The sequence below is a fragment of the Akebia trifoliata genome, chromosome 5 (assembly GCF_017979445.1).
Source record: "Akebia trifoliata isolate Shusen 1 chromosome 5, ASM1797944v1, whole genome shotgun sequence".
Lineage (NCBI taxonomy): Eukaryota > Viridiplantae > Streptophyta > Magnoliopsida > Ranunculales > Lardizabalaceae > Akebia > Akebia trifoliata.
The window spans coordinates 6,037,087-6,057,466 of record NC_141379.1 but is presented as its reverse complement, the minus strand read 5'-3'; the positions used below and the strand labels follow the sequence as shown (position 1 = coordinate 6,057,466).

Here is a 20,380-nt window from a genome sequence, read left to right as displayed (position 1 = left end):
ATAGTCATGAATGTTTTTCAAATAAGCATCAATTGGTTTACAGTCAAATGTGTTTGTCAGCCTTTATTGCACTTAAATATGATATATGAAGCCTCTCCCCACTACTCAATTTGCAATGAAAATATGGTTAAATTTTGCAAGACACTTCAATTGAAGATGATGTGCGTTACGAATTAATCAAATAATAAGTATTTACCACGTTTTGTGTGAGATAACTTTACCTCAAATTGCCTTGTCCCACAGGAAAACTAATTTCCATGTTTTATACTCATTTTATGTTGTTCAAAATACCTAAAATCAAGTGTATATAATTATTAAAAATAATTACGTAATTCAGTAAATATACTCTTGCCATGTGGCGGAAATGACAAAGCAGTATGAGAAAACATTTCTTTCCTACCATGTGGAAATTTTTTTTTTTATCCCATTACCTTAAAATATTAAAAAACATGATCTGATGATGTCACAAGGTTATAGAGGATGAAATTATATGAACTTAATAAAAAAAATTATTTTTCATCGTTGAATTTTAATTTTAAATTTAACTATTCAATAACCCTTCATTTTCTACACCTATGATCAAAGTTTGAAAAAACTTTTGTTTTTTAATTTTTTAATTTTTATATAAGATTTTTCATGAATCTAAAAGGCTGTGGTGTTAGATTTCCAAAGTGGTAATTCATGTGGCCTACAATTTTTTTAAGATTTGGAATCTTAAAATTAATATTTGTGGCAGAGAATGTGCGGGCCGGATAGAGAAATTTTCTCTCTGTTGCTTATGTCATTCGCGCCACGTTTGAAACTGTTCTTGTGCTGTTAGGAATCGTGGTTTAATCGACACCAACATTTGAATTTCACAAAGAATGATTTTTTTTTTATTTTTTTTTCTCACAGCATCAATGCAGGTGCAAGGACAAATTCGGTAAAGAGAAAATTTCTCTCCTTCAAGATTTCAGATCTTAGAAAGGGACGATGGGCCCACATGGACAATCTAACACCATAGCCTTCCTGGTTTCATGAAACTCAGATTCGAAAAATAATTTATTTTTTTTTCTTTTTTAATTTTGTTGAGTTTAGTCTCCCATTTTACCTCGCCTCTCTTCTTTTATTGCCAATTGATTTTGAGTTGGACTCCTAAACTCATCATGGTATTAAAGTGGGCTTTTCTCTCTTCCATGTCACTCAATTCATATCTCCATGTACTCCAGCGCAGTCCGGCCCACACGTGCGAGGCTGTGTTGAGTTTTGTCCGTATTGGACACTCATAATTTTGTCTCCCTCCTTATGAATTTCTGGACCATTTCAAATTGGTTTAGAATTGGACCCCCAAACTTTTAATGGCATCTGAGCGGACCTTTCTCTCCTCTATGTCACTCAATTCATATCTCCACGTGCTTTGACCCAATATGACCAACACATAGAGGGGTGTGTTGGGTTTAATCCCACATTAGACACTCATTACCTTCTCTCTCTCCTTATAAGTGCATTGTCAATTGATTTTGAGTTGAACCCCCAAATTTATCAATTTTCATAGAATTTCGTCTTCTACAAACCCATGGCATTGGATCATGTTTTTGAAAGTCACCTGGTGATGCGATTTAGAAATTTCCTTTTTTCCATTGTTGGCACAGAGAAATTTGTTATGTATTTCATTGTCTTTTTAGCCACATGTTGAATTGAGGTAGTCCTGTCATCAGCTAAAAAAAAAAACCACTCATCTCTCAAATGCCCTGACCATTACATTTAAACTTAATATAATGAGTCATTGTTGTAAAAAACCAAGATAATTGTACTCCCACCATCTTATAATCACTTTGGGTGATTTTCAAAATTCCACAAATATTTTTTTATATTATTATATGTAATCTTCAAAAAACCCTTTGATTAATGTTGTAAATTAAAAATAATCCCTTTAAAATGAAGAAATATGTTGCTCATTTTTTTTTTTTTTTTACTTTTATGAATAATGATGAATGCATGCAGTTTTGGTACGCGGTTGAACACGCGACTGATGTGGCAAGGGCATAGAACCACACATCTTTTTCCTGTGTGTCGTGATAAAAAAGATCTATGATTCTTTGTCCTTGCCATGTTAACCACGTACCAAAACCGTGTGCATTCATCACGACTCATTTTTATATGTTAGTCCACTATAGTATTCATATGAGTGCTGATTTTCTAACTAGAAAGTCTTCACTCGGTCAATAATCAGTTGACATGGCATGGACGCGGAACCATAGATCTTTTTCTTGAAAAATACAATTACACTCTCCATAAAAGACGTGTAGTTGTGTATCCCAAGGAAAAAGATCTATGATTTCATGTCCATGCCACGTCATGTCATCTGAGCATTGACTGAGGGAATACTTTCTGGTTAGAAAATCATTATTCTATTCATATGTCAATGATTCAAATGGGTGGTCGAGATGGCATAAAGGGGACCCATTGTTAATATTCTATACCGATTGCAGGGATCATTTTGATCATCATAGATCGACTATAAGACATCATGGGCTCTAATGTTATGTGTTAATTAATGGTGATTAATCCTCATTAACATCTTATTAACATCTTAATAAATACTAAGTACTCATTGTGAAAGAGATGATATGGGGTTGGATGTTTCAAGTTAATCCACTCTCCCCATCATTAAATTCCACAAAATTCTCTCTCTAATTATCTTGTAACTCTCGCACACCCTAATAAATCAATCCATGCATGGCCGTTTTATCCATGCGTCGGCGCACGATCTCCTAGTTATAGATACATTCATCTGCCTCCCCTCCATTTAATGTCTCCTCCTCTGAATTTGGATTCTCTCCAATTCCCCATTATATTTAAACACCTAGCAAACACATATATTAGATAAGAATCTCTCTTTCTCTCTCTCTCTCATCTTTACAGACTTAAACATAAACATGGAAAATAAGTCACTCCAAAACTACTCTGGGTATGAAATGGTAGTTCTTGAAGAAGACCCATTTCTCTTTTCAAACCAATTACATCCTCTTGATTTCAGGTAAGTTGAATCTCTCTCTCTCTTTCTCTCTCTAAATATTTGCGAAGTACTCTCTTAATCCATATATTAGAATATAAATCCAAACTAAAATATAACTTTCTCTTTTTGATTTATTTGAAGTGGGTATTCTAGTTTTAATTGCCAATGGGAACTTCCCATACAAGAGAGCATATTGGAAGCCATGCCCTTGATGGAAAGTTTGTCATCAACTGATCCTTTTAATTCACAAATTGAGATTAAACCAATCCAAAATACACTCCAAGGTGATCATCTATATTCTACTTAAATTTTGAGAATTAGAGTAGTTTCTATTATATTTTCTAAATTGGGTTTAATTTCTCTCTTTCTTTTTGTTTTATAGGGGATGATTTCTACAATGGGTGGGGAAATGAATTTGGAGTTTTGGATGAAATGGGGATTAAGTTTGAAGAAGAGAAACAGATTGTCTCGTATAACAATGGAGATGGTAGTACTTGTGGTGGTGAGGAAATTATTAAAGAGAAGAAAGCTGTGAAGAGATGTAGAGAAGGAAAGATTATTAATTCCAATGAGTTATCTCGTCAAACAATCTCTCACTATTTTTACATGCCCATTACACAAGCTGCTAAAGAGCTCAACGTGGGTTTAACATTGTTGAAGAAGAGGTGTAGGGAGTTGGGTATCCCTAGATGGCCTCATAGAAAGTTAACAAGCTTGCAAACCCTAATCAAGAATGTTCAGGTATTTATTCTCCCCCACAACTCGATTCTAGAATCCAAAATTTCGTTTTGTTCGAATTATGAAAGAGATTCTCCCATAATTAGAACCATTATTCTGTTTTTTTTTTCTTCTTTTGTATTAATTAGGTGATGCTATATAATATTTACTCTCATGATGGTAGAAAATAGAAATATATACTATAACCAAATGAAAATGGATTCTAGAAAGAGTGCTCATAATTTGATGGACTTCTAGTGGATGGACTTGACCTATGTTGACGTGAAAGCACATAACTTATTAAAAAAAAAAAAAAGTTACTCTCTCCCGTCCATAGTGAAAAAAAGAAACTTTTAAGATCTGATCACCTTGTAACATTCAAAATCATGATCCGATGAAATGGGGTTATTGAGCATAAAATTATATGAATTTGAAAAAAAAAAAAAAAAAACAGTTTTTTTTCACTGTTGAATTTTATTTTTAAATTCAGGTGCTTGGTAGATGTGTTTGTTTTAAACATTATGGATCTAGCTTGAAAAAAAATTATTAAATTTTTTTTTTTTGAATATGAATATTGTCATGAAATCTAGATGTCTTTGTTGTTGGATTGTCAATGTGATCATCAATGTGGGCCTAACGATCCTTTTTAAGATTTGAAATCTAAAAAAAATACATGTGGGCAAAGAACGGGCAAGAGAGAATTTTTTTCTTTTAATATTAAGTTATGTGCTTTCACGTCAACGTGCTTCAACTCCGTCCACCAAAAGTCTGTCATATCATCAGTGCTCGGAAAGAAATCTGTTTTCATAGTCTGATTACGTCAATCAAAACTTGAATTTAATAATCCGAAACAAACGCCCCCTTGGAATCTTATTTTCTCAAGGTACTCTACAATTTTATATTGTTTTCAAGATCAAACTCTTCCCTCTCTTCTCTAATTTAATATATTAATAGCTTAATATTAGTAGCCTTATTATTGTTTAGATGTAACATGAGAAATGGTTTTTGTAGGAGATGGAGAGAGAGGAAGGAGAAACCAGTGATTCAAAGATAAGAAACGCTGTAGAGTTATTGGAGGAACAAAGGAAATTGATGGAGGAGATGCCAGAAATTCAACTGGAGGAGAAAACAAAGAAGCTTAGACAAGCTTGTTTTAAGGCTAATTACAAGAAAAGAAAGCTTAAGGGGATGTTGGAGTGGCAGTCTTCCCCTAACAGCTCGTACATGTATGGAAACTTATAGTAAAGCTATGTAATAATTTTGTGTTTCAACCCTTATGTGTATTTTTTGTGAGTATCCCTAGACGATTTACCCAACAAAACAAGTGTTTTAGGCAAATACCATGGTTGGACACTATGTGAAAAAGTGGTAAATTCTAGGCCAAGGTCCTTTGAATTTAACCCTTTTTCATGTAGTGTCTAAAAGATTCGTGTCAAATTTACCCCTTTTTCCTCGTAGTGGGATCAAGTGAACAAGAAATCTGAATTATGTGCTTAAGGTTGAAGAGATTAGAATTAATTTACCACCACTCTAGAATTTGAAAAGCTTGACAATGAGTTATTTTTTAGTGAAAACAACAGTTGAAAGTGCTAATTGGGTTAAAGAAGAATTTTTTTTGCTCACAAAAATGTAAATCTGGGATTTACAAAATCTCGGATTGACTAATGGTAGGATGTTATATGTATTGACAACTTCCCTAATTTGTTGTTGTTGTTTTTTTCTTTTTTTGAGCAAATTACAAAAACGGTACGTGAAAATTGAAAATTACCAAAACGATGCGTTACTCATCTTAATTTAGAAAATGGTGATATACATTTTCAGAACTACGTTATTTTATCAAAACATTAAAATTTAATATTTTGATACCTAAAATGCCCTTTTAGCATCTTTTTATAAAATAATATAGTATTCCCTATTTAAGTAAACATATAGAAATATATTTATTTTAATACAATAGTGTTTCCTTCCAAAATTTTGTTTATTTCAACACTTGACGGCTTTATAGACAATTTTCGACTTCGATAAAGATCTGAAAACTCCACCCGTCCCTACATGAGGATTGAAGTGAAATTCCACAACCCCTAGACTGCCAGTCTTCTAATGAGATGGATCGCAGGATCCTATAGAGTCTAGACCGAGATCCTCATGCCATATATATGTAAAGGCCTCATGGATCATAGGACAATGTAGAGCGTGACGGAGGTCCTCAATTGGGCCATGTAGACTGCCACATAGGTCCAAATGACACTCAAACCTTTAGATTTCGTTACCTAGATTGGTTTTGAAAAAAAAAAAAAAAACTTTTTTCTGAGTTAGATCTTGACTTTGAAAATGGATGGTCATTGAACTCTCAAATTTAAATTCAAATAGAAAAAATAATAATTTTTTCAAATATCTTTTGTGGGAGCTCATAATATGATCGGGTGTTTGACTGATTATTGACCAGGCCAGGCCCAAATCAACAATTAAATGGGTCGGGCTTGGGTTAGAATTTATGAACCGAATAGGATCGGCCCAGCCCTTTGGTAGTTATGAGTGACTTTTCTATGCTTACGCATGAGTAGAGAGAGTGGCTCTTTAACGTTGAACAAGAATGTAGAAAGCTCTATACATCTTTTATAAATCACATAAAAGTCCAATAAAAAATGGGCCTCGTGTCCAAATAAGGATATTGATGAAGCAGGCCTCCCACTGTCTGGGTCTCAGTTCCAGTACATGAAATCCACAATACAAAATGTCTAATGCTGAGCCCATTTACCTAATAAAAACATTTGGGATGATTTGCCTCCAAAATCATAAAAAACGGATCCGCCCAAAAATCAAAACAGCGTGATCCTGGAGCTTTCTTATACCTAAGGAGATGGGTGAAACAAAGGCTGCAACTCGGGCGGGCTAGCCCGAGCTCCACCCAATTGATGGGTAAGCTTGGGTTAGAATAACTTAAGCTGACCTTAATTTGGGTTGAGCTTGGAATGAGGGCTTGGACAGCTCAGTTCAAACCGAACCCGAGGCTATATAATAATATAAAATTTCATTATTAATTAGAACAACATGACGCTTCTTCAATGAACCCAAACCGTCCAACCGGTCCAAAATTACCTAATACGGGCTAACCTAGGCTCTACCCAAGTTTGGTTGAGCTTCAAAACTTCGGTAGAGCCCAATGATCGAGTTGAGTTGAGTTCGGATATAGGGTTTTGCTACTTGAGTTGAGCCTAGGATTACCCTCCAACTCACCAAATTGTCCATAAAATTATTAAATCTGGACTGAAATCCATTTTTAAAACTAACCAAATCCATTATATAAAAAGAAAAAAAAATTGAAGGTAAAAATAAAATAAAATTTCTCAATGCTAAATTCACGACCATTAAAAGACTTAAGAGTTAAGACTCCATTACTGGATAAAATCAACTCAAATTCATAAGCCCTTCTTCAAAAAAGCAAAGTCTAAAACAAGACTTGTCACTAAATCAAATGAATCTTTTATGAATAACTAGTCAATGTTTTTTGGCCATGTTTTTAATCTCTCTTGGTCATTCAATTGGAAATTATCCAAATAAAAAGAAACCTCTTTTCTCTATTTAGCAATTTGGTCATGAAATTGTTAAAGCCCATGGGCCTAACTCATCCTCACAAAATTGGCTTTCAAGAAGAGGGTTGTCCCTCTTTTCTATATTTCGACTCTTATTTATTTTACATATAATGGATTTACCTTAACCAATACATGATTTTCTTTTAGTACTTTTGGGTTCGGGTATTATATTAAGTGTTTGGAATTGTAGTTTGATTGTAGATATGAATTGAACAAATGATAAAATAAAACTTTGGTGAGTAAGATTTATTCCACATGGGCAATAGTGATTCAACTTTTTTTTCGAGTTAAAATCAAAACATATTAGAAGATTTGCAGCTAAGAAGTAGAAAGAAATTGAAGCAAGAAGTGAATTGAAAACAATATAAAAGAACTTAGAAAGATCAAATCAACATTTGCAAGTTATTTTAAAGAAAATTATTAAATAATTCTACTTCTAACTTAATCCATGCAACGAACCATTGTTCATGGATTGGAAGATAAATCGATTAACTCTTATAGGTAACTTGAAAATATAAATGCGAATCTTGAACTTAGAGTAGATTATTAGATTTGTATATCAAATTCATCACAAAGTATGATTAAGCTTGAACTCATCTAAATATGAATCTTTAAAGTTAGAATAATATGTACAAATTGGATGGTCTCACTTTAAGAGTCTTTGCAAAAACACAATTAAAGCAAAGACAATAAAATTAATTTAGCAATATTAAGATGAACTTGCTCGTGTCATTGACTTCTGTAAGGAGAGTCTAACCGATCATCGCGAGGAACAAGTTGCAATAATAGTAAAACAAGAAAAATATGGTGGAGAAGATGATGAGAAAATTCTGTATTACACTTTGATTCCAAATTTTATGATCTTACAATGGAGTTACAAAGAGAAATTAAAGAAGAAGGGTGAAAAAAAATAACTCTTGAGTTCTCACTACTACAATGATTCTCTATCTCAAAATCAGAAAATAACAAAAAAGTTAGGAAAAAGAAGAGAGACCCCTTCCTTTGAGATAATCCCTCAATTTATAGTTTTTCTAATCGGATTATTAGGTCGAATTTTTACCTTAGTTGATTCGAAAAGAGTTTACAGTTGCAACGACTAAAAAGTCTAGAATGTTCAGTTCAAATCTCGAGACACAATTCCTTGAGATTACAATGGCGTACTAGGGACCAACCGTAGTGCGGTGACGTGGCAACATTTGCTGCTAAGTTTTGACTAGCTGCTCATTTTTTACTTGTATATTGTAACGAAAATTGTTATAAAATTATTTGTGTTTAAAATTGTCTCTCTTTAGCTGTAAAAGATAGAAAATTCTATTAACTTCGATAATTTGACAATTTCATATAATTATTCTTATTGAAGGAGAAATAACAAGGAAATGTTGATAATCTTATATAATTATGATCCAAAAAATGATTTTATGAGACCTTATCATTAAGAGAGGCCTAGGAGTGATATTAACTATTAACAATCAATCTCATTTCTTCTACCTTTTTATTTGGATTGGTTCTTGAATTCAAATATTTAATCGTATAAGATTAATGAAACTTAAGTCAACAAAAAATGAATTATCTCTTCGTACTCCAATTAACTTAGTTTCTTTCGATTGATCCCAATTGACTTATCTTGTTTGTTATAAAGAGACTGATTGTGATTAGAGAGAGAGAGAGAGAGAGGACGAGCTGTACTATCTGATTAGTCTACATGCTATACCAAATCTCACTTAATGGACAGAGCCAATACAAGATTTTTTTGGCACAAAAGTCTGGAGTCATAAATCCTGGGCCCAGCCAACCTTGTATTGTCTAGTATAGAAAAATTGGACAACATCATTCTTGTCATTTGTAGTACTATTGCCCCCACATGTGTGCTACCTATTTCCACATGCTTCACTTAATACAACATAAGGTGGAATAGTAGGTACAGATTAGGTGCACATGATTCTGTCCAAGAGGTCAGTGAAGGTAGGCAAGACTTGAAGAAATGGCTCACATCAAGAATAACTAATGATAGAAAATAGATAATATCGTAGTTAACATGTAGCTGTTTTACATTATTAGAAATTAATATAAGATATCCTGCCAGCTTCGTGCACTCATTTGCATTAAATGATATCTGAGAGGAGTGCTCCTTCTAAGTGGAAAAACTTGTATCTTCTTCTTCACTCAAAGATAGAGAGGAAGGAACTAGGAAAGCTATTTTCTTACTTAGTTCCTACCCTCTAAGCCTCTCACATGCTAGACTACTGCACTGTTGTTTGTTTTTAATATTTTTATTTTTTTTATTCTGATTCAAAAGAAGAATCAGACCTTATCTGCCAATTTTTTTTATTCTAATTCAAAAGAAGAATCAGACCATATCTGCCTTGCCACTTGGATGTTGTATTGATCAGGGGGTTGTGGGTCTTCTCATCCTTTTACAGTTTTGCTTACATCTTTGCTCATGTTCAAATTAACGAAGTCCAAACTTGTAAAAAAAGAGTAAAAAGTCAATACATTTCACATGTTTTGCATTTAAGACCCATTTGCTCATTTTAAGGAAAATTCTGCACTAGATTTTCCTCCTTTTCCAAAGTAGCTATATCATTGATATTATTTTTTTAAATTGACGATCTTGCAGGTTCACCATTTTTTTTTGGCAAGATCGTCATTTTGACAATAGGAAAAATAATTTAAAAAAATAAAAAAATTAATTCACAAAAAGATTGAAATTTAAAAAAAATTATCAATAAAAACCATTTTTGATTGTTTAAGGGCCAAAAATATGAACAAGAAAAATTGGAGAGAAAAAATTTTCGACCGTTTAAAGGCAAAAAATATGAAAAAGAAAAATTGGAGAGAGAAAATTTTCGACTATTTAAGGGCCGAAATGTTGTCTCTCCAATGTTCTCTTTCCCAATCAAGATCACGATCTTGATTAATATCGTGATCGTGAGATCTTGATCAAGATCATGATCGTGAACACGATCACAAATTTTCTCTCTTTTCCCTTCACTTACCTCTTCTTTCCACCGACAGTATCATTATCACCGCATTCTTCTTCTTCCACTTTTCATTCTACTGATTTTCATCTAAGATAATTTTTTTTTTATTTTACAATTTATATTCGACTACATTTCATTTTGATCTTGATCAAGATCGTGATCATGATCAAAATCAAGATAATGATCATGATTGTGATGACGATCGTGATCTTGATTGGAAAGAGAATATTGGAGAGAGAAAATTTCGGCTCTTTAAGGACTAAATTTTTCTCTCTCCAATTTTTATTACTAAAAATGCACGAGTGGAGAGAGAAATTTTTTTCCCTTTAAATGGTCGAAAATTTTCTCTCTCCAATTTTTCTCTTTCATATTTTCAACCTTTAGATGGCTAAAAATAGTTCCCATTGATAATTTTTTTTTAAAATTAATTCTTTTTGCGAAGTAATTTAACATCAATATTTTTAAATTTACCATTTTTTAAATTATATATATATATATATATATATATATATATATATGTATCAACAATCTAGCTATTTTATAATTTCAAGATAGTCACATGAAAGACCTGTGATATTGATGTTCACATTTTTGGAAATTAAAATGAATAGTTAGCCGGAATTGGAATTTCTTCATATTCAGCTCACACAATGGTAAATTACTCTCGATTCTATTGGTTTTTTTGGTACTTGAATCGTTCATCTCGCTCCGATCCCCATCGCTACTTAGTTGACTCATCTGAGTAATCTCATCTCAGATAATCATTTAAGTTGTTTAAAAATTCTAATAAAAAAATAAATTTAATTTCATTTAGATAATATAATTATTTTTCTTATTATTAGGTATACAAGAGATGCTCAATCACAACATCTTATTTTTCATAGGTAATAAATACTTAAAAGAAAATGTTTGAGTAACTACGTTATTCACACTACGCTGCGTGGAGGTGGCCAAGGAACCATAAATGCTTTTCTTGGAGATAAGAGTGAGAAGCATCTATGGCTCCCTGCACACCTCCACGTCAGTGCAGTGAATAATGCAGTCACTCCAGCATCGACTCATACTTAAATCACTAAACAAAAAATATTTTATTTTTCATGTTAAAATCCAAAAACCCAGTTGAATCGACTGAGTTATGAATACGCTGGCCGATATGTTAAGAGGAGAGCTGTGCTAGAGTGACGTTGGAATTGACATCGTTTCACACATTGGTGTGCACATAACCATAGATGTTTCTCACTCAAATCTCGATGTAAAGCATCTATGGCTCTATACACATATACACGTCAATAATGTGTGAAACAATGTCAATTTCAATGCCACTTCAGCATTTTCCTTAAGAGTATCATATGAATCATCTCAAATCTGAGCCTATTTAACGTGAAAGATGATTGACAATAACTATCGGACCCAATAACCTCCGTTATTGTGATTATGTGATGATGACTCCTAAGTTTTTAAAACCATAGACGAGTATTCAAGCTAATTTCTAAGGGTATAGAACCCCAAGAAAGGGACTTATGAGATTGGTGGACCCAAAAGGCTGTCATAAGGTATTTTGTGTATGATTTTTCAACATTTCTATCCTCAACCCATGATTAAGGTTCTTCATCAAAAAGACGGTTAAATTACCATAAAAATACAGATTTCTTAGGGATTTGTACAATTTTTTTGTGGATACAATTTTCTCGGAAGCATCTCAACTATCTATTTGATGGAGATCTCAACCCAAGGTTAAGCTTAGTCTTTTCCATTTATATATATATATATATATGGGTCCCGTTCGGCACCCTAAGTTTTACCACACACTTTAACAAACGCGTTTTGTCTTACATGGGTTAGAAGTTTCAGAATGAGCTCATTTTTGGGTGAGGATGATCTCTATGGTGAGGAGATCATCCTCACCAAAAATCAGCTCATTCCAAAACTTCTAACCCCATCAAAATTGATTTACAAAAAATGGACGGTCCACGATTTTTCAACGTGTAAACATGGGGCTAAACATTTCGGAATGGGCTGATTTTTGGGGAGGATGATCTTCTAATCATAGAGATCATCCTCACCAAAAATCAGCTCATTCCAAAACTTCTAACCCATGTAGGACAAAAAACGTTTGTTAAAGTGTGTGGTAAAACTTAGGGTGCTGAACATTTCCCTATATATATATATATACTTTATGGGGGGCGTTCAATGGCCAACTTTTTAGCAAACTTTTTGGCAAAACATTTTTCAAAACATGAGTTAGAGGTTTTGGAATGGGCTGATTTTTGGCAAGGATGATCTCTACGGTGAGGAGATCATCATCACCAAAAATCAGCCCATTCCAAAACTTCTAACCCCATCAAAAACAGTTTACAAAAAATGGACGGTCCACGATTTTTCAGCTGGTAAACATGGGTTAGAAGTTTTGGAATGGGCTGATTTTGGTGAGGATAATCTACTCACCGTAGAGATCATCCTCACCAAAAATCAGCCCATTCCAAAACCTCTAACCCATGTTTTGAAAATGTTTTGCCAAAAAGTTTGCTAAATAGTTTTGCCCTTGAACGCTACCCATACTTTATAGCCTAATTATTTCGAATTTTCTAACCTCAACCTAGGACAAGGCTCTCCACCAAATAGATGATTGAAATGAGAGAGAAAACCATTTAATTTATTTTGAAGTTATAATATAATTGTTTTTGTTATATTTAGATAATGAGTCGTGCTAGGGTGACACAGGATTTATTGCGATTCTCACAATTCTAACGTGGACATGCATACATAAACCGTAGATAATTTTTACTCGTATCACGATGAAACACATCTATGAGTTATGTGTACATCCCACATCAGACTTGTGAGAATTGCTGTAAATACTTTGTATCATTTCAATATTTTCCTTAGATAATATATTATTTTTCTTATTATTATGTATACAAAAGGTACTCAGTCACAACATGTTATTCTTCATAGATAATAAATACTTAAGAAAATTATAGATGCTTTTCCTCAATATAAGAGTGAGAAGCATCAATGATTCCCTGTACATGATTTTCATGTCGGTGCAGTGTGAAACGCAATGAATAATGCAGTCACTCTAGTACTGATTCGTACTTGAATCACTAAAGATATTTTATTTTTCATGGTAAAAAGCAAAAACGGTTATAATTTCTCTAGCTGATGTGTTATTAAGAGTATCCTATGAATCATCTCATATCGGGGCCAATTTAATGTGAAGGGTGATTGACATCGACTATCTGACCCAATAGCCCCCGTGATTACAATTATGTAATGGTGACTCCTGAGTTTTTAAAATCATAGATATTTTTAAGGGTATAAAACCCCTTGAGAGAGAGGGAGTGTTAATGCTCATGGGATAAGTGGACCCAAAAGAGTGTCATAATGCATTTTATGTATGATTTTTCAATATTTTTATCCTCAACCCATGGTTGATGTTCACCATAAAAAATACAGATTTCTTAGAGATTTGTACAATATTTTTTAAGGATACATTTTTCTTGAGAATCCTTAGCATCTCAACTGTTTAATTGATGGGTAAAGACTCTCCACCAAACAGCGATTGAAATAAGAGAAAAAAAACACAGATTTCTTAAAGATTAGTAAAGATCTTTAAAGATTGGGAAAGATTTTTCTACGGATATATAGATGCATCTCTTTGGTTCAAATTAGATTGGTGTTGACTTTTATTCATCCTGCCATGCACAAAGTGAAGCTTTCACTCTCCATCACTACCATCGATTTAAGCCACGTGTCATTATCTAAAGACTGAAGGCCTCGATCCCTTAAGGATTTGCACACAAAACAAAATAAGGCGAGGTGATAATAAATAGACCAAAGAAATTTAACATGGTGGACCCAATTTCAAATTTTAATTCAATTACCCATACAGTGATGAGTGGTGGTAACATAACTTGCCAAGTGGCATACTCAATCGACTCACGTACGTGGATTGAGAATCTCTTTTCTGTGTAATATTAAGTCTGCCACGTATGATATTACCACGTCATCCACTAAACAAAAATAGAGAAAAAAAAAACAAATAGAACCCCACTTTAGATTCGCCCCTTTTGTCTCTTTCTTTCTTTAAAATAGAAAAAAAATTCACATCTAATCCATTTTGTCTTTTCCCCATCTCTCATCTCTTCCTCGTTAGAAATTTTTTTTATCTAATTTTGATTTATTTATCTAAATTCTTTTTGTATTTTTAAAATTTTCAAATATTTTGAAAGAAATTTAAATTTTTTTAAAAAATTAATATTGTGGAGATTTAACTTTACACTTAAATTTTTTAGTCTCACATAAAATAAGAGTAAGACTCATCTCAAACTTATAAAGGGCTCTCATTTATAGTATTTGTTATTTTAGTAGAAAGGGTGATTGGACACTTTAGAGACGCATTTTACATTCGTATGTACGCATTATAGCGAGGAGCATTGGGGAACTATTTTTTTTTACTTGCTAAGTCTACCATCAATATTCGATATTGACCGTTGGATAGATGATCAAGATGATTGGTGGTTCAGAGTGGTTGATCGTGGTCAAGACTGTAGGTCAACATGATTTGACCACACAATGACTTGTTTATAAGTATGACCAGGAGTCAAAATATAATTAACTGCAAGTCAATAAGATTTCTACAACTGTTGGTGTCTATTCCAGAAGGGTGTGATTATCTAATAGGAATCATTAACAATCATGGTGCCTATTCAAAGAAACACAATCACTCTTTAAATTCAGATATTAAATTTTTTTTTTATAAACATTGAAAAATCACAGATTTTTTGTAATTTTAAAATCTCTCTCTCCTTGTTTTGGGCATAATATGTTAGTGCTCGGATTTCTTTCTATTAGAGCAAAATAATGAGAAATAACAAAGAGATTAGGCTTCGTTGTATTTTTGGAACATATTTGTTAGAACCTTTTTTTGCAATCTCAATTTAATTTTAGAAGAGGGCAGATAACATTTAAGAAAAATGTAGTTACAACATGCCTCAAAAAACAATCAATCTTGTTTTTTTGTTTTCATGCAATTTTTTCTTACATCTCTCTCTCTCTCTTTATATATATATATATTTCCCGTTCGGCACCCAACCATTTACCCAATAATTTGCCCAACATGTTTTGTCCTACATGGGTTAGAAGTTTTGGAATAGGCTGATTTTTGGTGAGGATGATCTCTATGGTGAGGAGATCATCCTCACAAAAAATCAGCCCACTCCAAAACTTCTAACCCCATCACAAATGGTTTACAAAAAATGGACGATCCACGATTTTTCAACTTGTAAACATGGGGTTATAAGTTTTGGAATGGGCTGATTTTTGGTGAGGATAATCTCTACGATTCTAACCTCATGTTTACAAGTTGAAAAATCATGGACCGTCCATTTTTTGTAAATCATTTGTGATGGGGTTAGAAGTTTTGGAATGAGTTGATTTTTGGTGAGGATGATCTCCTCACCATAGAGATCATCATCACCAAAAATCAGCCTATTCCAAAACTTCTAACACATGTAGGACAAAACATGTTGGACAAATTGTTGGATAAATGGTTGGGTGCCGAATGGGGACGGTTCAAGGGCCATATGTAAAAATATATGAAAAAACAATGGTTTTTTAAAATATGGGTTAGAGGTTTTGGATTGGGCTGATTTTTTGCGAGGATTGTCACTATGATGAGAAGATCATCCTTACAAAAAATCAGCTCAATCAGAAACTTCTAAATCCATCAAAAGTGATTTACAAATTATTGACAACAATTGATAAAAAATCGACGGTCCACATTCTAAATCACTTTTATTGGGGTTAGAAGTTTCAGATTGGACTGATTTTTTCCCCAGATGATCTTCCCATCATAGAGATCATCCTCACAAAAAATCAACTCAATCAGAAACTTCTAATTCATATTTTGAAAATTTATTAATGTTACATTATTTTTACATATGTTTTTTCATATGACCCTTGATCTTGACCCTATATATATTTCTTTGTTTTGCTAAAAATGCAGATTTGGGACGCATGACTAGAGATTTCCATTTCGACTCTTCTTCAAACCACTAGCAAAAGTACCTAATGATTTTTATATATAAGATCTCTTCCTCCATCTCAATTTCTTCATCCAAATTCGAAACAAAGAAGTATCTATTTCTTATTTTTCTAAACAAATATTAATAAAAAATATAATTTTAAATGTTCCCACATCTGTACATTATGATTTAGATTATACTATTGCATTTGATGATACAGATTCCCAATTTTTTGTCCTATTAATATTTAAACAGTTTTTTTTTTTAATAAAAAAAAGTTATTAAGGAGTTAGACAGACTCCTTACCCAAAAAAAAAAATAAATAAATAAATAAATAAATAAAAAGCCAAACAAATCTTTCATTAGGCATGCCCATTGGCATCCTTTTCATTTTCAACAATGGTTTTTAAATCACTAGGAATCACATCAAAATTTAAGTCCACTCTACCTACAGAGTTAAGGAAAGATGCTACGTAGGAAGTCTGCGGAATAGTTGCCTTCTCTGTAGCAAAAATCATGTTCATCTCCTTTAATGCATTACACAACCACTTGAGAGAGAGAGAGAGAGAGAGAGAGAGGCAGATCTGGAGAAGAAGACGAATTGGCCTCTGTTGTCTCTGGGTTTCTCTTTTCTTTTTTATGAAGAAAGAGACGAAATAGGTGACGTGGCAGTTCAATTTCAGTACAACTTGGACTTTTCTCAATCCACGTCAGTGAGTCGATTGAGTATGCCACTTGGCGAGTTATTTTATCACTACTTTACACAGATATGTGCACTCCTCTCATCATTCCAAATCAAAAGGGATCAAAAGGGCTAAGAGAACAAGGAAACCCCAACTCTTATCTTTAGATAGTCACCAAAACATGAACAGATAACAAAATACTTTGAAGCCCATCACATAGATACAGATAATTCACCAAATTATTAAATTTTTTTTTTTTTTTTTGAAAGGTCGCTAAATATTTTAAATACGTCACATAGATGTAGATAATTCACCAAATTATTATTATTATTATTATTATTATTTTTTGAAAGGTCGCTAAATATTTTAAATACATCACATAGATGTAGATAATTCCCAAAAAAATGCACAAATAACCAAAATACTTTAAAGCCCATCAGATTGATATGAATCAGAGCTTTCCATTAGTAAATATGAAGACGTTTACAAATTTAGTAATTTACACTTCTTTTCTTGTAATTGGAAATACAATTAGTTCAAGATCTTGGAAAAAAAAGAAAAACAAAAAACAAAAGACAGCAACAAAAACTCTCCAAAGGGAGAGAACGATTCATAATAACTGAACAGTGTCATCTAGTGAAATCTCAACAAGGTCTTCCTGCCCATGACCAACACCACCTTCATCAAACAACCACTTCTCAAGCAATGATAGTGGAACTTGAGTCTCCGAATTCAACTTGCTTTCCTCTTGGAAGATGCTAGTTTCGGCTGTAAAATTAATTGCGTCGAGTGAAACTGATTGGGAAACATCAGTAGTTGCCGATGAATCCAAACCGAACAACGATTCGAAGGTAATCTCATCGTTGTTGGCCTCACTCCTCGGTGTTCCTTGGCTTGACGTGGAATCTGTCCCAACCATGTTGTTGAAGGAATTTTGTGTAGTACTGCCTGATGTTGTTGTAGAAGGTTTTGAAGTGTTTCTCATCCATCCTTGGAGCAACCGAGAAATGTTTTCGGTGCTCATGTAAGAGTAATAACCATTGGAGGTATTTAATTGAGATAAAGAGTTGGGTTTGTCCAGTGATAAGGCATCACATAGAGCTTTCCTAGCCATGTGTAGATCAGTTTGAAGAGTTCTCTCCCATTTACCTTTGGAAATTGGTTGTAAGCCTGAGATTCCAGCTCTATCAAGTCCTGTTTGAAGCTTCTTGAGCTTCTTTTTCAAATAGGTATTCCAGTAGTTCTTTATATCATTGTCTGTTCTCTCAGGTAGGTAAGAAGCTATGGCAGCCCATCTGCACCCACATCAATATTTCCATTAATATAAGAAACCAATTAAATCTCTCAAATTACCAAACAAATAACTCATCCATTCTCTCTCTCTACATATATATTTAAAAAAAAGAAATAGATCGTAGATCCAACCCAAATCTACAAATATTAGAGTTCTATTAATATAAGAAACCATATTTCTCAAATTACAAATTAAACAAATCACTCATCCACTTTCTCTCTCTCTCTATATATATATGTAAAATACAAGATAACACTTAAAAGTATATTCTTATATAGATTTTAAACCAAGAAATAGATCCAATACAAATTCACAAATATTGAACTTCTCCCAAGCCGAGAGAGAGAGAGAGAGTATACCTATTGCCCAAGAGAGCTTGAAGGTGAATTATCATCTTCTCTTCATGATCAGAAAAATTACCACGTTTGATTCCTGGCCTAAGGTAATTAGTCCATCTAAGTCTGCAGCTCTTACTGCATCTAAGCAAACCTGATGAGAGCACAAACATCAAAGAAAACACTGTTAATCAACACTAAACTTCATTACAGCAAAACCCAATCCACTATTCATGACCTGCAAACCTCTTAAATACAATACTTTAATTATCAAACCAACCGCAGAACAAAATTAAATCTAACAAACCTACCAAAATCAATACTAAAAACATTACTAAAGAATTTTACCTGTATTAGCAGGAACAGCCCTCCAATTTCCAGGCCCATGTTCTTGAATATAAGTGACTAAGATAATATCTTCTTCTGGTGTCCAAGGTCCTTTCTTCACACCAGTTTTATCACAACAAGGTGGTCTACCCATCTCAAACTTTAGTCTCTCTATATATCTTTCTTTACTTACAACTTATTTGAGTGCTCAACCAGTGTCTTCACCTCCTAAATCTTCTCTTGTTTCTCTCCTCTTTCTTCTTAGAAAGAGTACACAAGCGTCCAAAGACAGATTTCTTGGGTCAATATATATAGAAACGGCTTTGTAGTCGCTGACCCAAGATAAGTGATGACAGAGTTTTCCAATAGTCAAAAGTAGGCGGCAAGAGCATTTACTCTTACTCTTGTAGCCTTGTAAAAGTCAGCTTTGCTCTCTCTCTCTCTCTCTCTCTCTCTGCCTTACACAACCGCGTCGAATTAAATGTGGGTGCATTGGGAAACCCTAATCCTGTTTAAACCACTTACTTACATTATGAACTAATGCTTCGTGGGTTTGGTGTTTAGGGTTTCCAAATGTCTTCATCTGTCTCCAATAAGTAGCTTTCAGTGAATTTAATCTGACATTAGTGATGGGAGGGATGGATGATGTAAGTAAGTTTGATTCTTACACAAGTTTTTAGAAAGTTTGCATAAATAATGTACATTTTAGTCAAAATATTAATGTCTGAATACTAGTTATTCAACTTTTACTGTTAGACTGTTAATTAAAAGTTGCAGAGAAAAGTATACGTAGTTGACGGTGAGATCAACCTAATTTGTGGTAACAATCAATCAAGAGGATTACTGCATGTGGACAAGAAAACTAATGGTCCGTGGCTCTTGTACTTTGTATGGTACGTGTTTATTTATTTTTCTAAGAAAGTAAGCAACGTGTATCACGTAGGATACAATACAATTTACAAATGAAAAAATGGAAAAAGTGGTGGGGAGCCTATGTGATCTCTAAGGCCTTGTTTGATATAATTGTCAATTTTTCTATCAAATTCTACAATTAAAAACAGTTGCCAGAAATAACTATAAAAAATTGAAATATTGAAAAATTTGTTTAATAGCATTTTGTAAAAGTATTGTGTTATTTATCAGAATTTAATAATTATTATTTAATACAGCTGCTGGATTCTATTATATTCTAATAAAATGACTAAAATATCTTTAATATTGATAATGCATCAAAAATGATCAAAATACCTTAATAAAAATATAATTACACTAAATATATATAAATAAATAATAAATTTATATTAAAAATTATAAAAATAATTAATTTAAATAAATTTTATAATTCTATCGAAATTTAGGTAGCATCTCTTCTTAAAAATGGACATGAAATTTTTTCGATAAAGAAAACACTTGAATAATATACAAT

The 20,380-nt window shown here is 32.9% G+C and overlaps 2 protein-coding genes across 2 annotated transcripts; one reads left to right on the top strand and one right to left on the bottom strand.

Annotated features, from left to right (window-relative positions):
• The first annotated feature begins 31 nt into the window (after positions 1–31).
• LOC147401253 (protein RKD3-like) lies at positions 32–5,088 on the top strand. Its single transcript, XM_086442458.1, has 4 exons — positions 32–3,019; positions 3,140–3,282; positions 3,381–3,739; positions 4,727–5,088. Exons 1-4 carry the CDS (start codon positions 2,919–2,921, stop codon positions 4,955–4,957), a joined length of 834 nt encoding a protein of 277 aa, XP_086298584.1. The 5' UTR covers positions 32–2,918; the 3' UTR covers positions 4,958–5,088.
• A 12,351-nt stretch (positions 5,089–17,439) lies between these two features.
• On the bottom strand, positions 17,440–19,308 carry LOC147401252 (myb-related protein 306-like). The gene is made up of 3 exons (XM_086442457.1): positions 18,976–19,308; positions 18,652–18,781; positions 17,440–18,293 (listed from the first exon to the last, which is right to left on the bottom strand). Exons 1-3 carry the CDS (start codon positions 19,106–19,108, stop codon positions 17,609–17,611), a joined length of 948 nt encoding a protein of 315 aa, XP_086298583.1. The 5' UTR covers positions 19,109–19,308; the 3' UTR covers positions 17,440–17,608.
• Between the last annotated feature and the right edge of the window lie 1,072 nt (positions 19,309–20,380).